The sequence below is a fragment of the Hyperoodon ampullatus genome (genome assembly GCF_949752795.1).
Source record: "Hyperoodon ampullatus genome assembly, chromosome: 8".
Taxonomy (NCBI): domain Eukaryota; kingdom Metazoa; phylum Chordata; class Mammalia; order Artiodactyla; family Ziphiidae; genus Hyperoodon; species Hyperoodon ampullatus.
The window spans coordinates 19,511,865-19,529,311 of NC_136921.1; the positions used below are offsets into that span (position 1 = coordinate 19,511,865).

The window sequence follows — 17,447 nt, forward strand, 5'->3', positions numbered from 1 at the left end:
ACTGCTTGGCACATGATAAGTTCTTAGTAAATGTTCTTAGAAGTTGTTATTATTTTTGAGATTGCTATTCAAAGAGGTGGGCTAGGATCCTGAGTAGTCTTAAAAATGTATACATGTTCAAAAAAGGATTATATTGATGCTGTCCAATATAGTAGCCATACCTGGGTGTATGTGCTGAAGGAAGCCTGCTAAAGGAAGGGGGATTTGAGAGGGAGCCAGAGCCAGTTTGGGACACTTCTGTGTCCCCTAGAGCAGGGCCAAGCACCCTTTTGAGCATTTGGTGAAAGCTGTGGACACTCTCCCTGGAAAAGAGCACATGCCCAAACCCATGATATTTTGCATATAATTTGTCTATAACGTTTGCATGTATTTGCATATAACTTCCAGCCACAGTCTATCAGTGGATCCCTCTGTTTTAGAGGTTGATTCATTTATCTTTGGACTGAGTCATTATTTTAGTGAATGCTTCCTTTAAACCTGGACTACATGTTGTGTACTGATAGAGGAAACCCAGAAGCCCAAGAATCCTCCAGTCTCATTTGCTTCTTCTTTGACTCTTATTCCTTTTCCCACAGGAGGCAAGCCACGTTCAGAGGAAACAAGTAGAGAGTAAAAGCCAAGTAAAGGTAATGCATATGCTTCAGTAACACTCACTGGGGGCTTGCTGAGAAATGCCAAGTGTGGCCATGGAGAGCAGGGCTGCCTGGGCCTCATCCCCAGTTCCCTTTTCCAAATGGCCTTTCCTGAATGGTGAGTCCCTAGGCTCCCAGGCAAAGCCCTGGATCTTGCATTCAGTCTTGTTCCCCACGGTGCTACTTCACACCTGTTGCCAGAGCAGGAAGCAGACACTCCTCCATGAAAATGATGGCCGTGGTGAGTCTTCTTCACTGACCTCTCTTTTTCATGCCCCTCCTGCCTCTCCTCCGGTCTCTTCCCAGCTCCCAACTGGCAAGAACTCCTGTCTTAGCCAGAGAGCTTCCCTTGGACTTGTGTTCCAGGCACCGGATGCTCATCAGGGCAGCCCTAAGCCTCCTCATGAGGACTAGGGACAGCAGGGACTACACCATGAACTCCGGATCATGCCTGAGTGCCAGCACAGTGGCCTTTCCCACCATCACTGGCAGCAGTGTGGCCATGAGTGCCTACAGCAGCAGCAATGCTAGTGCCTGTGTGAGGACACGTGTGGGGCGGGTGGAGTGGGTGGAGCAAGGCCGAGCAGGATAGATGGGCAGCAGGGCAGCGGGGGAAGGAATCTGAGATGACCCCACTCTCCTGTCTAAGCTCCAGTACTAGACCCTACATACACTGAGCCCTATGCTCACTGGAGTGGTGGTAGCTGTGAGCGTGATGGTGGAGGGGGGAGAACGCTGGGGAGATGCGAGTTGGGGGCTGATAGAGTAGCCAGTAGTTCTCTCTTCCTTCAAAAAGCTCTTCTGGTCTTGACCCCTAGGGCTTTGTGTTTGTCCAGTGGATGGATGTTGTTTACTTCTCGCAGCTCTCGGGGGTCTCTCTCTGTGATAGCGCAGGACCAGGGTAGGGGGTGCTTGTCTAGGGATGTAACTTTGGGGTCTGACTGCATTTGTGCAGCATGTGTCTGTGTCGTTTGTGAATTCTCGTGTCTCCTTAGATGTGATGGTGGTTGCATTTGCCTCTCTGTGGACCAGGGGTCATCTCACCCCTCCATCTGTGCCATTCTGGCCCAGTTTGCTCACAGATTCACTCACTGCCTTTTCCTGCTCTGCTCTGAGCTGGCAGGAGATTGGAAGTTGGGAAGAAGGGAGAAGCCAGGCTATTTCTCTTCTTCCCTCTCTGCTTTTGACAGTGTCTCCATCAGCAGCTGCATCTCCCTGTGACTCCAGTCCCCACCAGATGGGCCTCTGGGCTCTGAGAACCCCACCACTTCCCCTAACCTATGTGTGGTGGCAGCTTCTTGATGTTGTTAACTTTGGGGTTACTTCACTATCCCCTGGTTGTGCATTAAATTCCTTATTTTAAACACCCGGAGTGGCTTCTGTTTTCCTGGTTGGACCCTAACTGATGCATCAATTGATATTTATAATAAATGATCCTTGCTCACCCAAGTCACCTTTCCTCCACGGGCAGATCAGGCCATCCGACACTCTCTATAAATGTTGAAACTGAGATATAGTTCCAAGAAAGAAGGGATTTGCCAGTCCTGTTCACTATTATAGTCCTGGCACCTAGTACAATGTCCAGTGCATCATAGGTAGTCAACAAATATCTGTCGAATAGATAAATATATCCTTATGTTATGTAATGACATAAAAACAATACTTGGTCGGAGATAAAGTTAAATGGCAGTGAATTTACGTTTAGAGCAATGACTGGTAGGAAGAGGCACCTGTTTCATCCTCCTGCCATCTTGCTACTCCAGGGATTTTTCCATCTCCCTCCCTCCTCAGATAGATAGGGGCTAGGGATTCACCCATGAAAGGATTTTCCATTACAGACAAGAAGCGTTGGCATAGCGAACCTCTAGCATCATTTGGAGAAGTGCTTGGGGTGGTCTCGAAGTCAAGGCATGGGATGTGGGTTGGTCGCAGGCAAATTGGCTCTTTCTTCTGCTCTACCAGCTAGGTGAGGGACGGAAGAGGGAATGGTGGTGTATCCCTGTGCTCTGGAAAAGTGCTGGGGATAGACCGCTCCAACTAGGAGAGGCTTCTGTAGTGAAGGGGTGGGATGGCAGGAAGAGGAGGAGGAGGCAGCATCTGAACAGACCGGGCTCTGCGGGCACACTGAGGAGCACAAGAGGCAAGCTAAGGCTGCTGAGTGTGCCAGGCGGAATGGCCGATGCGGTGGCCAGGGAAGGCTTCAGGGGCAGGGTCTCTGGGAATCTAGGTGGAAAACCATTCCAGTGACCTCAGAAGAGGTAATATCTGACTCGCCTGCCCGTCCCTCACCTTCTCTCTTCAGACCATCCCCCAGGGGTGAAGAGTGGTGTGATTCGTTACTTTCTGGAGGTGGGGAGATCTTTGCCCATTCTCTGGGTCTTTGAATCCTATCCCACTTGCTTCTCCCCTTTCTCCCTGCCGGCCAGACAGCCTGCCAGTTCCATGGATACTCAGAAGTGCTTCCCAAAGAAGCAGGACAAAGTGAAGAAGAGGGTCATCTGGGGCATTGAGGTGGCTGAGGAGCTTCAGTGGAAAGGCTGGGAGTTGGGGAAGGAGATCACCAAGAACCTGGTTCTGAAAAATCTATCCTTGAAAATCCAGAAGATAAAGTACAGGTACCAGTATGAGGGATCAGAGAATAAGCCCCTGAGCCTTCAAGCCCCCAAAGCAGCCACTTTAAAAAACACACTTTTAAAATGTCATATAAAACCAGAAGAGTATATAAAACATGTACAGCTTGAATAATTGTTGAGACTACAATTTGAATGATTGTTGAACAATTGTGACCAGATTAAATAATGGAATACTAACAGTGTCTGGAGCTCACCTTCTCCCACTACGTGTCCCCCGCATTGGAACACCTTCCCTACCCATAAAGGTAACCACTACCTTGTCTTTCATGATAATGATTTTCTTGTTTTTCTCAAAAGGTTTTACCACTTATGTTTGTATCCCTAAATGTTATAGTTTCATTTTTCCTTCTTATGAACTTTATATAAGCGGGATAACATGGTATATATATATATATATATATATATATATATATATATATATATATATATTTTTTTTTTGCCGTATGCGGGCCTCTCACTGCTGTGGCCTCTCCCGTTGTGGAGGACAGTCTCCGGATGCACAGGCTCAGCGGCCATGGCTCATGGGCCTAGAGCGGCATGTGGGATCTTCCTGGACCGGGGCACGAGCCCGTGTCCCCTGCATCAGCAGGCGGACTCTCAACCACTGAGCCACCAGGGAAGCCCCCGTTACACTTTTATTTTGCTCAGTTATGTTCGTAAGACTCATCCACATGCAGATATAGTTCATCCTTTTTCATCACAGTATAATAGTCCAATGTATGCTTATACGTATTCACCCATTCTTCTGTTAAGGGACGTTTGGGTTGTTTCCAGTTTGGGACTGTATACACCTGCTATTGCACAAGTTCAAGAGTTTTTCTAGAGTAGATACATAGGAGTACAGTTGCTGTGACTTAGAACATGTACATGTTTGCTTTTTTAGATTTTTGTACATGTTTGCCAAACTCTTTCCCAAAGGACTTGTATCCATTTATATTCACACAAGCCACATATGAGCATTCCCATTCCTCTGTGTCTTTATCAACAATTGGTAATGTCAAGATTTAAAATTTTTGCCAATAATGGTAATTTGTTGTGGGTTTAATTTGCATTTCTCTGATTACTAATACAGTTGAGTGTCTTTTCAAATGTTATTGGCCATTTCATTTGTGAAATATGTGTTTAAGTCTGTGCACATTTTTCTAATAGATTATCCTTTTTCATTTTTTAAAAATATTGAAATATAGCTGATTTATAATATTATATTAGTTTAGATGTGTAGCATGGTGATTCAGTATTTTTATAGATTGTACTCCATTAAAAGCTATTACAAGATATATGGTTGCCAGTGGATGGCAGTGAGGTATAAATTGGGAGATTGGTATTGACATATACACACTACTATATATAAAATAGATACCTAAGCAGGACCTACTGTATAGCACAGGGAACTCTACTAAGTTCTCTGTAATGACCTATATGGGAGAAGAATCTAAAAAAGAACGGATATATGTGTATGTACAACTGATTCTCTTTGCTGTACAGCAGAAACTAACACAACATTGTAAATCAACTATACTCCAATAAAAATTAAAAGAAAAAAAGACAATCTACAAAGAAGACATACAGATAGCTAACAGGCACGTGAAAAGATGCTCAACATCACTAATTATTAGAGAAATGCAAATCAAAACGACAATGAGATAACACCTCACACCTGTCAGAATGGCTATCATCAAAAAGTCTACAAATAACAAATGTTGGTGAGGACGTGGAGAAAAGGGAACCCTAGTACACTGTTGGTGAGAATGTAAATTGGTCAGTCGTCATGGAAAACAGTGTGGAGGTTCCTCAAAAAACTAAAAAAAAAAAAATACCATATGATTCAGCAATTCCACTCCTGGGTATATGTCCAGAAAAAAACAAAAACACTAATTGGAAAAGATACATGCATCCCAATGTTCATAGCAATAGCCAACCCAAGCATCCATCAGCAGACAAATGAGTATATATCAATATATACCACAATGGGATATTACTCAGCCAGAAAAAAAGAATGACATTCTGCCATTTGCAGCAACATGGATGGACCTAGAGAATATTATGCTTAGCGAAATAAGTCAGACAGAGAAAGACAAATACTGTATGATATCACTTATATGTGCAATCTAAAAAATAAAACAAATGAATGTATATAGCAAAACAGAAACAAACTCACAGATATAGAAAACAAACCAGTGGTTACCAGTGGGGAGAGGGAAGTGGGGAGGGGCAAGATAGGGACATGGGATTAAGAAAAACAAACTACTAAGTTTAAAGTAGATAAGCAACGAAGATATATTGCAGAGTACAGGGAATTATAGGCATTACCTTGTAATAACTTTGTTTTAAATTTAAGTTCCCAGTAGGTCCTGCTTAGGTAACTATTTTATATATAGTAGTGTGTATATGTCAATCCCATTCTCCCATTTTATCCCTACCCCTTCCCTCCATGTTTGTTTTTTGCACCTGTGACTCTATTTCTATTTTGTAAGTAAGTTCATTTGTACCATTCTTTTAGATTCCATATATAAGCACTATCATATGATATTTGTCTTTTTCTTTCTGACTTACTTCACCCGTATGACAATCTCTAGGTCCATTCATGTTGCTGCAAATGGCGTTATTTCATTCTTTTTTATGGCTGAGTAATATTCCATTGTATATATACGTACCACATCTTCTTTATCCATTTCTCTGTCAATGGACATTTAGGTTGCTTCCATGTCCTGGCTATTGTAAATAGTGCTGCAATGAACATTGGGGTGTATGTATCTTTTCACATTATGGTTTTCTCCAGATATATGCCCAGGAGTGGGATTGCTGGATCATACGGCAGCTCTATTTTTAGTTTTTTAAGGAACCTCCATACTGTTCTCCATAATGGTTGTACCAATCTACATTCCCACCAACAGTATAGGAAGGTTCCCCTTTCTCCACACCCTCCCCAGCATTTATTGTTTGCAGATTTTTTTTTTTTTTTTTTTTTTTTTTTGCGGTACGCGGGCCTCTCACTGTTGTGGCCTCTCCCATTGCAGAGCACAGGCTCCGGACACGCAGGCTCAGCAGCCATGGCTCACGGGCCCAGCCGCTCTGTGGTATGTGGGATCTTCCCGGACTGGGGCACGAACCCGTGTTCCCTGCATCGGCAGGCGGACTCTCAACCACTGTGCCACCAGGGAAGCCCCTGTTTGCAGATTTTTTGATGATGGCCATTCTGACTGGTGTGAGGTGATACTTCATTGTAGTTTTGATTTGCATTTCTCTAATAATTAGTGATGTTGAGCATCTTTTCATGTGCCTCTTGGCCATCTGTATGTCTTCTTTGGAGAAATGTCTTTTTTAGATCTTCCGCCCATTTTTTGATTGGGTGTTTGCTTTTTCAATATTGAGCTGCATAAGCCTTTTGTGTATTTGGGAGATTAATCCCTTGTCGGTCAGTTCATTTGCAAATATTTTCTCCCATTCTGTGGGTTGTTTTTTCATTTTGTTTATGGTTTCCTTTGCTGTGCTAGATTGTCTTTTCTTTTTCTTTAAATTTAATTTTATTTATTTTTTTATACATCAGGTTCTTATTAGTCATCAATTTTATACACATCAGTATATACATGTCAATCCCAATCGCCCAGTTCAGCACACCACCATCCCCACCCCACCGTGGCTTTCCCCCCTTGGTGTCCATATGTTTGTTCTCTACATCTGTGTCTCAACTTCTGCCCTGCAAACCTGTTCATCTGTACCATTTTTCTAGGTTCCACATACATGCGTTAATATACGATATTTGTTTTTCTCTTTCTCACTTACTTCACTCTGTATGACAGTCTCTATATCCATCCACGTCTCAACAAATGACCCAATTTCGTTCCTTTTTATGGCTGAGTAATATTCCATTGTATATATGTACCACATCTTCTTTATCCATTCATCTGTCAATGGGCATTTAGGTTGCTTCCATGACCTGGCTATTGTAAATAGTGCTGCAATGAAAAATGGGGTGCATGTGTCTTTTTGAATTATGGTTTTCTCAGGGTATGTGCCCAGTAGTGGAATTGCTGGATCATATGGTAATTCTATTTTTAGTTTTTTAAGGAACCTCCATACTGTTCTCCATAGTGGCTGTATCAATTTACATTCCCACCAACAGTGCAAGAGGGTTCCCTTTTCTCCACACCCTCTCCAGCATTTGTTGTTTGTAGATTTTCTGATGATGCCCATTCTAACTGGTGTGAGGTGATACCTCACTGTAGTTTTGATTTGCATTTCTCTAATAATTAATGATGTTGAGCAGTTTTCATGTGCCCATTTTTGGATTGGGTTGTTTGTTTTTTCAATATTGAGCTGCATGAGCTGTTTATATATTTTGGAGATTAATCCCTTGTCGGTCAGTTCATTTGCAAATATTTCCTCCCATTCTGAGGGTTGTCTTTTCGTCTTGTTTATGGTTTCCTTGCTGTGCAAAAGCTTTGAAGTTTCATTAGGTCCCATTTGTTTCTTTTTGTTTTTATTTCCATTACTCTAGGAGGTGGATCAAAAAAGATGTTGCTGTGATTTATGTCAAAGAGTGTTCTTCCTTTGTTTGCCTCTAAGAGTTTTATAGTTTCCAGTCTTACATTTAGGTCTCTAATCCATTTTGAGTTTATTTTTGTGTATGGTGTTAGGGAGTGTTCTAATTTCATTCTTTTACATGTAACTCTCCAGTTTTCCCAGCACCACTTATTGAAGAGACTGTCTTTTCTCCATTGTATATCCTTGCCTCCTTTGTCATAGATTAGTTGACCATAGGTGCGTGGGTTTATCTCTGGGCTTTCTATCTTGTTCCTTTGATCTATATTTTTGTTTTTGTGCCAGTACCATATTGTCTTGATTACTGTAGCTTTGTAGTATAGTCTGAAGTCAGGGAGTCTAATTCCTCCAGCTCCGTTTTTTTCCCTCAAGACTGCTTTGGCTATTCGGGGTCTTTTGTGTCTCCATACAAATTTTAAGATTTTTTGTTCTAGTTTTGTAAAAAAATGCCATTGGTAATTTGATAGGGATTACATTGAATCTGTAGATTGCTTTGGGTAGTATAGTCATTCTCACAATATTGATCCTTCCAGTCCAAGAACATGGTATATCTCTCTATCTGTTGGTATCATCTTTAATTTCTTTCAACAGTGTCTTATACTTTTCTGCATACAGGTCTTTTGTCTCCCTAGGTAGGTTTATTCCTAGGTATTTTATTCTTTTTGTTGCAGCAATAAATGGGAGTATTTCCTTAGTTTCTCTTTCAGATTTTTCATCATTAGTATATAGGAATGCAAGATATTTCTGTGCATTAATTTTGTATCCTGCAACTTTACCAAATTCATTGATTAGCTCTAGTAGTTTTCTGGTAGCATCTTTAGGATTCTCTATGTATAATATCATGTCATCTGCAAACAGTGACAGTTTTACCTCATCTTTTCCAATTTGTATTCATTTTATTTCTTTTTTTCTCTGATTGCTGCGGCTAGGACTTCCAAGACTATGTTGAGTAATAGTGGTGAGAGTGGACATCCTTGTCTTGTTCCTGATCTAAGAGGAAATGCTTTCAGTTTTTCACCATTGAGAATGATGTTTGCTGCGGGTTTGTCGTATATGACCTTTATTAAGTTGAGGTAGGTTCCCTCTATGCCCACGTTCTGGAGCATTTTTATCATAAATGGGTGTTGAATTTTGTCAAAAGCTTTTCCTGCATCTATTGAGATGATCATATGGTTTTTCTTCTTCAATTTGTTAATATGGTGTATCGCATTGATTGATTTGCATATATTGAAGAATCCTTGCATCCCTGGGATAAATCCCACTTGATTATGGTGTATGATCCTTTTAAAGTGTTGTTAGATTCTGTTTGCTAGTATTTTGTTGAGGATTTTTGCATCTATATTCATCAGTGATATTGGTCTGTAATTTTCCTTTTTGGTAGTATCTTTGTCTGGTTTTGGTATCAGGGTGATGGTGGCCTCATAGAATGTGTTTGGGAGTGTTCCTTCCCCTGCAATTTGTTGGAAGAGTTTGAGAAGGATGGGTGTTAGCTCTTCTCTAAATGTTTGATAGAATTCACCTGTGAAGCCATCTGGTCCTGGACTTTAGTTTGTTGGAAGATTTTAAATCACAGTTTCAATTTAATTACTTGGGATTGGTCTGTTCATATTTTCTATTTCTTCCTGGTTCAGTCTTGGAAGGTTATACCTTTCTAAGAATTTGTCCATTTCTTCCAGGTTGTCCATTCTATTGGCATAGAGTTGCTTTTTGTAGTCTCTTAGGATGCTTTGTATTTCTGTGGGGTGTGTTGTAACTTCTCCTTTTTCATTTCTAATTTTATTGATTTGAGTCCTCTCCCTCTTTTTCTTGATGAGTCTGGCTAATGTTTTATCAACTTTGTTTATCTTCTCAAAGAACCAGCTTTTAGTTTTATTGATCTTGGCTATTGTTTTCTTTGTTTCTATTTCATTTATTTCTGCTCTGATCTTTATGATTTCTTTCTTCTGCTAACTTTGGGTTTTGTTTGTTCTTCTTTCTCTAGTTCCTTTAGGTGTAAGGTTAGATTGTTTATTTGAGATTTTTCTTGTTTCTTGAGTAGGCTTGTATAGCTATAAACTTCCCTCTTAGAACCGCTTTTGTTGCATCCCATAGGTTTTGGATCATCGTGTTTTCATTGTCATTTGTCTCTAGGTATTTTTTGATTTCCTCTTTGATTTCTTCAGTGATCTCTTGGTTATTTAGTAACGTATTGTTTAGCCTCCATGTGTTTGTGTTTTTTACGTTTTTTTCCCTGTAATTGATTTCTAATCTCATAGCGTTGTGGTCAGAAAAGATACTTGATATGATTTCAATTTTCTTAAATTTACTGAGGCTTGATTTGTGACCCAAGATGTGATTTATCCAGGAGAATGTTCTGTGCACACTTGAGAAGAAAGTGTAACCTGCTGTTTTTGGATGGAATGTCCTATAAATATCAGTTAAATCTATCTGGTCTATTGTGTCATTTAAAGCTTCTGTTTCCTTATTTATTTTCATTTGGATGATCTGTCCATTGGTGTAAGTGAGGTGTTAAAGTCCCCCACTATTATTGTGTTACTGTCGATTTCCTCTTTTATAGCTGTTAGCAGTTGCCTTATGTATTGAGATGCTCCTATGTTGGGTGCATATATATTTATAATTGTTATATCTTCTTCTTGGATTGATCCCTTAATCATTATGTAATGCCCTTCCTTGTCTCTTGAAACATTCTTTATTTTAAAGTTTATTTTATCTGATATGAGTATTGCTACTCCAGCTTTCTTTTGATTTCCATTTGCATGGAATATCTCTTTCCATCCCCTCACTTTCAGTGTGTATGTGTCCCTAGGTCTGAAGTGGGTCTCTTGTAGACAGCATATATATGGGTCTGGTTTTTGTATCCATTCAGCAAGCCTGTGTCTTTTGGTTGGGGCAGTTAATCCATTCACGTTTAAGGTAATTATAGATATGTATGTTCCTATGACCATTTTCTTAATTGTTTTGGGTTTTTTTTTTTAAGTTCTTTTCTTCTCTTGTGTTTCCCACTTAGAGAAGTTCCTTTAGCATTTTTTGTAGAGCTCGTTTGGTGGTGCTGAATTCTCTTAGCTTTTGCTTGTCTGTAAAGCTTTTGATTTCTCCATCGAATCTGGATGAGATCCTTGGGGGTAGAGTAATCTTGGTTGTATGTTCTTCCCTTTCATCACTTTAAGTATATCATGCCACTCCCTTCTGTCTTGCAGAGTTTCTGCTGAGAAATCAGCTATTAGCTTTATGGGAGTTCCCTCGTATGTTATTTGTCGTTTTTCCCTTGCTGCTTTCAATACTTTCTCTTTGTCTTTAATTTTTGCCAGTTTGATTACTATGTGTCTCAGAGTGTTTCTCCTTGGGTTTATCCCTTATGGGACTCTCTGCACTTCCTGGACTTGGGTGGCTATTTCCTTTCCCATGTTAGGAAAGTTTTCGACTATAATCTCTTCAAATATTTTCTCAGGTCCTTTCTCTCTCTCTTCTCCTTCTGGGACCCCTATAATGCAAATGTTGTTGCGTTTAATGTTGTCCCAGAGGTCTCAGGCTGTCTTCATTTCTTTTCATTCTTTTTTCTTTATTCCATTCTGCAGCAGTGAATTCCACCATTCTGTCTTCCAGGTCACTTATCTGTTCTTCTGCCTCAATTATTCTACTATTGATTCCTTCTAGTGTAGTTTTCATTTCAGTTATTGTATTGTTCATCTCTGTTTGTTTGTTCTTTAATTCTTCTAGGTCTTTGTTAAACATTTCTTGCATCTTCTCGATCTTTGCCTCCATTCTTTTTCTGAGGTCCTGTATCATCTTCAGTATCATTATTCTGAATTCTTTTTCTGGAAGGTTGCCTATCTCCACTTCATTTAGTTGTTTTTCTGGGGTTTTATCTTGTTCCTTCATCTGGTACATAGCCCTCTGCCTTTTCATCTTTTCTATCTTTCTGTGAATATGGTTTTTGTTCCACAGGCTGCAGGACTGTAGCTCTTCTTGCTTCTGCTGTCTGCCCTTATAATGTCTTTTTTAAATAGAAATTCTTATTGAGGATACTAATCCTTTGTCAGTTATGTGTTGTGAATATCTTCTCCCACTTTGTGACTTGTCTTTTACTCTATCATGTCTTTTGAAGAAAAGAAGTTCTTAATTTCAAAGGAATCAAATGTACCAATATTTTTCTTTTATGGTTGAGGCTTTTTTGTATCTTGTTTAAGAAGTTCTTCTCAACCCTTGCCTAGGTCATGAAGATATTCTCTTTTAGTATCTTCTAAAGACTTTATAATTTTGCCTTTAATATTTATCTTTTATCTATATGGAATTGATTTTTGTGAATTGTTTGAAGTAGGGATCCAATGACATTTTTTTCTCTCAACCAAATGTCCAGTTGTCCCAACACCATTTATTGAAAAGTTCATACCTTCCCTGATGATCTCCCCCACCACTGATGTATATCAAGTGTCCATATATGTATGGATCCATTTCTGAACTCTGTTTTGTTCCCTTGCTCTATTTGTCTTTCCCTGGGCCAATAAATATCATCCTGAATTAATTATTAGAGCTTATAATAAATCTTGAATATCTTGTAGTGTAAGTCTTCCAACTTCGTTCTTATTCAGGATTGTCTTGGCTATCCTTGGGCCGTTGAACTTTCATATGTCTTCAAATCAGCTTATCACACATACACGTAAACTACTTTTTGAGATTTTGATTGGGATTTAGTTGAAACTATAGATTAATTTGGGGAGACTTGATGTCATTACAAACTGAGTCTTTATGACAATTTTTATCTTTCATGACTCATGGTTTATCTTTATATTTCTTTAGGTCTTTCATGTCTCTCAATAAAATGTAAATTTTTCTCTGTAGATGTCTTACACATCTTTAGTTAGATTTATCCCTAAGTGTTTTATATTTATATATATATATATATATATATATATATATATATATATATATATATATGTTTTTTTTAATTTGCCTTGTTCTGAATTCTTTTGGCCATTACCTACACCAGGACAGTTTTTTTTTAAAAGGAGATGTTGGGGGTAGGAGTTTATTAATTAATTTATTTATTTTTGCTGTGTTGGGTCTTCATTTCTGTGTGAGGGCTTTCTCTAGTTGTGGCAAGCGGGGGCCACTCTTCATCGCGGTGCACGGGCTTCTCACTGTCGCGGCCTCTCTTGCTGCAGAGCACAGGCTCCAGACGCGCAGGCTCAGTAGTTGTGGGTCACGGGCCCAGTCGCTCCACGGCATGTGGGATCCTCCCAGACCAGGGCTCGAACCCGTGTCCCCTGCATTAGCAGGCAGATTCTCAACCACTGCGCCACCAGGGAAGCCCTAGAAAGTCATTTTTTAAAAATATGGATGTTTTGTCCATAATCTTGTGCCCAGAAACCTTGGTAAGTTCTCTCATTAATTCTAATAATGTATTTGTTAATTCTTTTTTCCACATACACATTCATATCTTATATGAAAATGGCATTTTTCCTTCCTTTCCAACCCTATCTCCTTTCATTCTTTGTCTTTCCTTACTGCACTGTTGAAAAGGAAAGTGCTGAACAGAAGCTGTTATAGCAGGCATCATTGTTTTGTTCATGATCTCAGCATGAAAGATTCCAGTGTTTCACCATTAATTTGGATGGTTCCTGTAGTTTTTTTCTTCTTTCTTTCTTTTTTTTTTTTTTAGACTTTATCAGGTTAAGGAAGTTCCCTTCTATTTCTAGGTTGCTGAGAGTTTTTGTCATAAACATATGTTGAAGTTTAATATTTTTCTTTATTGAGATGATCATTTGATTTTTTTCTCTCTTTATTTGTTAATACGGTGAATTAACATTAACTGATTTTTGTAATGTTACACCAACTGTGTATTCCTAGAATAAGCCCAACTTGGTCATGATTGAGTATTCTTTTTATACAGATTGCTAAATTCTTTTTGCCAATATTTTGTTTATGGGTGATATTAGCCTGTAATTTTCCTTTCTTCTCATAACTGTCAGGTTTTGATAACAACGTTGTGATGGATTCATAGAGTATGGTGGGGAGGGTTTCCTTGTTTTCTGCTGTTGGAAAGAGAAGACAAGGATTATCAGATGCTTGGTACTACTTGCTGGGAAGCCATCTGGCCTGGTGTTTTCTTTGTGGGAAGATTTTTGACTATTTATTTAATTTTTTGGATACTTTTAGAAAGGGTGGCCATAAAATGTATAATTCTTGAGTCAGTTTTGGTCAATTATACATTCCTAGGAATATGTTTATTTTATCTGAACTTATTGCTATAGTTTTTTGATAATATTGGCCTCTTATTAATATATTTTTTAAAGTAAATTAATTAATTAATTTATTTTTGGCTGCATTAGGTCTTCGTTGCTGCACGTGGGCTTTCTCTAGTTGGGGCGATCGGAGGCTACTCTTGGTTGCGGTGCGCGTGCTTCTCATGGCTTCTCTTGTTGCAGAGCACAGGCTGTAGGCGTGCGGGCTTCAGTAGTTGTGGCACGTGGGCTCAGTAGCTGTGGCACACGGGCTCAGTGGTTGTGGCTTATGGGCTCTAGAGTGCAGGTGCGTAGTTGTGGCACATGGGCTTAGTTGCTCCACGGCATGTAGGATCTTCCCGGACCAGCCTCGAACCCATGTCCCCTGCATTGGCAGGCAGATTCTTAACCACTGTGCCACCAGGGAAGTCCCCTATTAGTATTTTTGAAGTCTGCAGAATCTATAGTTTTGACCCACTCTGGAACTCTACAGCTGTGCTGAGATCTCTGCTTGGAAATGCACCCCTGGCACCTCTGTTCTCAGCTTTGGTTTCCCCCAGCTAAGTGCTCAGGGATTTGGTTAAATCAGGGCAGCCTTCCCCATCCCAGACCCCACTGACCACCATGTGCATCTGAGGTACAAGTGCAGCTCCCTTGGCCCTGTATCTTTTCATTCAGTGCTCTGACATCCTAGAGTGAAGGTCTGCAAGAGAAGTGGTAGGATGAGGGAGACAGTTCCTCCTATGCCAGAACACCTGTGTTTCTCCTTCCATGGTCCCACAGACTCAAGTCTGCTTGGCTTTCCAGAATCTTCCCTAATCTTTCTGCCTCTCCTAGTTTTCTGATCCTGAAGTGCTTATCCTCTGGCTCCTTCCCACAGGCCCCCCAAGACCAAATTCTTCTTCACGGTCATCCCCCAGCCCATCTTCCTGAGCCCAGGCATGACCCTCTCACTCCCAATCATCTTCCGGCCCCTGGAGGAGGTAAGGTCTGCCATGGTGAGCGGAGGGCAGGGAGGGACACAGGCACAGTGACCTCAGAGCAGGATGTAGGGCAGAACAACGAGGAGCTCTCCCACCACACCCACATCCCACCAGCTGGAGCCAAAACTCATTAGATAGAGGGGGCTTCCCAGTTGGATGTTGTTGGGGGAAAAGGCTGTGCTACTGTTTTGGCCATCAGAAAGCCCTATATTCCTTGGGCTCTTCCTGCTCTCAAAATGTTTCCCCAAATACTTTGTCCCTCACAAAAGAAGCCCTACACCTCTGAGACCAAGATGGTGCTGGAACACAAGTAACTGACCCTCTCTTCAGAGACTGAGATGGAGGGCCATGGCCCAGTCCAGCCCTCAGCAGTTGTGTTGAGGGGATGGCCAAGGGCTGGGGTCGGGTGACTGGTCCTTGAGTACCACCCGGGTACCACTGATCAGCCAGGACCTCTGCCTCCCTGCCCCCACACTGCAGAAGGAGTGCGTGGACCAGCTGTGGTTTGAGAAAGCAGAGGGGATGTTCTGTGTGGACCTGAGAGCCACCCTGCCCTGCCACAATCTGATCTGCCCACCGTCCCTGCAGTTGCCCATGTGCGCCATGGGGGACATGGCCGAGGCCTGGTTCTGCCTGGACAATGCGGGGTGAGGGCCGCGGCTGAGGCTCAGAGGTGGGAAGAGTGAGAACTGTGAGGAGGGTTCCTGGGGGCAGGAGAGACTCGCCTGTGTGATGGTGGAAGGGGATAAGGGGAGTAAAGGGGGCATCCCGGCCTTTCTAAAGCAGGGGCAGTGGTCAGTGAGCCCAGTGGCTCTAACCTGCCCACCCCCTCCAGGGACCTGCCCACCATCTTCACCTGGGAGTCCCCCAGCCCATTCCAGATGTTGCCGACCACAGGGCTGCTGGAGCCAGGCCAGGCCTGCCGGATCAATGTGACCTTTCAACCCCTTATGGCTATCATCTATGACGTTCAGGCCACGTGCTGGTACGGGGAGGGAAGCAAGCAGAAGAGCAGCATCCAGCTGCAGGCTGTGGGTGAGGCCCGACCTCTCACCTGTCACCGGAGCCCCCTGCTGCACCTCTCTGGGGATCGAAGCCACAGTGTGCGCCCTCCCCTTCTCCCCACCCCCCCCGCCCTGGCCTGGCCTCCACCGGACCTCCTCCAGCCTCCTGCCCTCCCCTGAGCCCTGCAGGCTTTGCCTTTTCTTTGTCTTCCTTGGTGTCGCAGACCAGTGTTTCCCTGGGGACCCCCGTCTTCTTTGAAGGGCTGTTCAGCTGGGGCCACAGAGGCCCTGGTGGGTTTCTCCCCAAGGCTCTCCCCTCTCTGCCCAGCCAAACGTGCCCAGCTGCTGGTGAGCATACAGCAGAAGCGCCCGGAGGACCAGGACGCCGAGGGCATCCAGAAAGTGTTGCACTTTGGCTCTGTTGCCGTGGGCTGCACCGCTGAGAGGCAGATGAAGCTGTATAACCCATCGGTGGTATGCGTCCTGTGCACGTCGGGGGAGTGGGGGCAGGACTCAGGGACCACAGGGCCAGGTGCTCCTAATACTCAGCCCCTGTACAGAATGTTGCAACCTCACGTAACCATGTCTGTTGATACACTCATGTCAAAACGGGTCCCACTCTCCTCTCAGCTGGGGGCTGGGCTGGGGTATCCCTTGATCCCCCACCCCAGAGCAACTCCAAGAGCAGCCCTAAGGTGTCCTGATGCCAGGACCACAGCTAGCCTTTGTGGTACCTTTGGGAAAAGGAAAAGGTGCCCCCTCTGGGTGGTCCCAGTGTAGGGCATACGGCTCGGCCCCTTCCTTCCTCCTGGCAGAGGCAGCCTTGCTCCACGATCAAAGCTGATGATTGAGGCACAGGTGGGGCTTCAGCTGCCCTCACCCCCTCGGCTGGGCACCTTGGTAATAACGGACGAGCCACCCTGTGACCTGACCACCTCCTGTCCCCACCTGGCCCCGTAGGTGAGCGCCCCCTTCAGGATCGAAGTGGCCCCAGACATGCTGGCCAAAGACGAGGCCTTCTCGTGCCCCACGGCCCATGGCATCGTGCCCCCGGGAGAGAAGAAATGCGTGTCAGTGTTCTTCCACCCCAAGACCTTGGACGTCAGGACTATGGACTACTTGTCCGTCATGCCCTCTGGCTGTGCCTCCCAAACCCTGCTCAAAGTCGTTGGTTTCTGTAGAGGTACTGGCAGTCCCAAGTCACTGCACTCCCTCTGGAGACAGGAGCAACCCATGCTTAGGATTGGCAAGTGCCCGCTCCTAGTCGCCCAGGGCCTCCTTGCCCTCAGCCTGGGTGTCTGCTGCCCCCTGGTGGACTCAGTGAGGAACCAGTTGAAGACACCTGGAGATATTGTTCCCATGCTCACCCCTGGTGACCTAGTGGTCCGCTCAGGCCTTTCCAACCCAACCTTCTGTCTCCAGGCAGCACCAC

At 43.0% G+C, this 17,447-nt stretch overlaps 1 protein-coding gene across 1 annotated transcript in view; it reads left to right on the plus strand.

The window, feature by feature from the left end:
* Positions 1–1,005: 1,005 nt before the first annotated feature.
* Positions 1,006–17,447, plus strand: part of CFAP65 (cilia and flagella associated protein 65) — a gene marked incomplete at both ends in the record, with an annotated part of 41,478 nt that continues 25,036 nt past the window's right edge. Inside the window, 7 exons of the mRNA XM_079710764.1 lie at positions 1,006–1,170; positions 3,063–3,247; positions 14,909–15,011; positions 15,492–15,658; positions 15,847–16,046; positions 16,344–16,489; positions 16,976–17,198. Of these exons, the coding sequence (XP_079566890.1) occupies positions 1,006–1,170; positions 3,063–3,247; positions 14,909–15,011; positions 15,492–15,658; positions 15,847–16,046; positions 16,344–16,489; positions 16,976–17,198 (1,189 nt within the window). The remainder of the gene's footprint in view (positions 1,171–3,062; positions 3,248–14,908; positions 15,012–15,491; positions 15,659–15,846; positions 16,047–16,343; positions 16,490–16,975; positions 17,199–17,447) is intronic.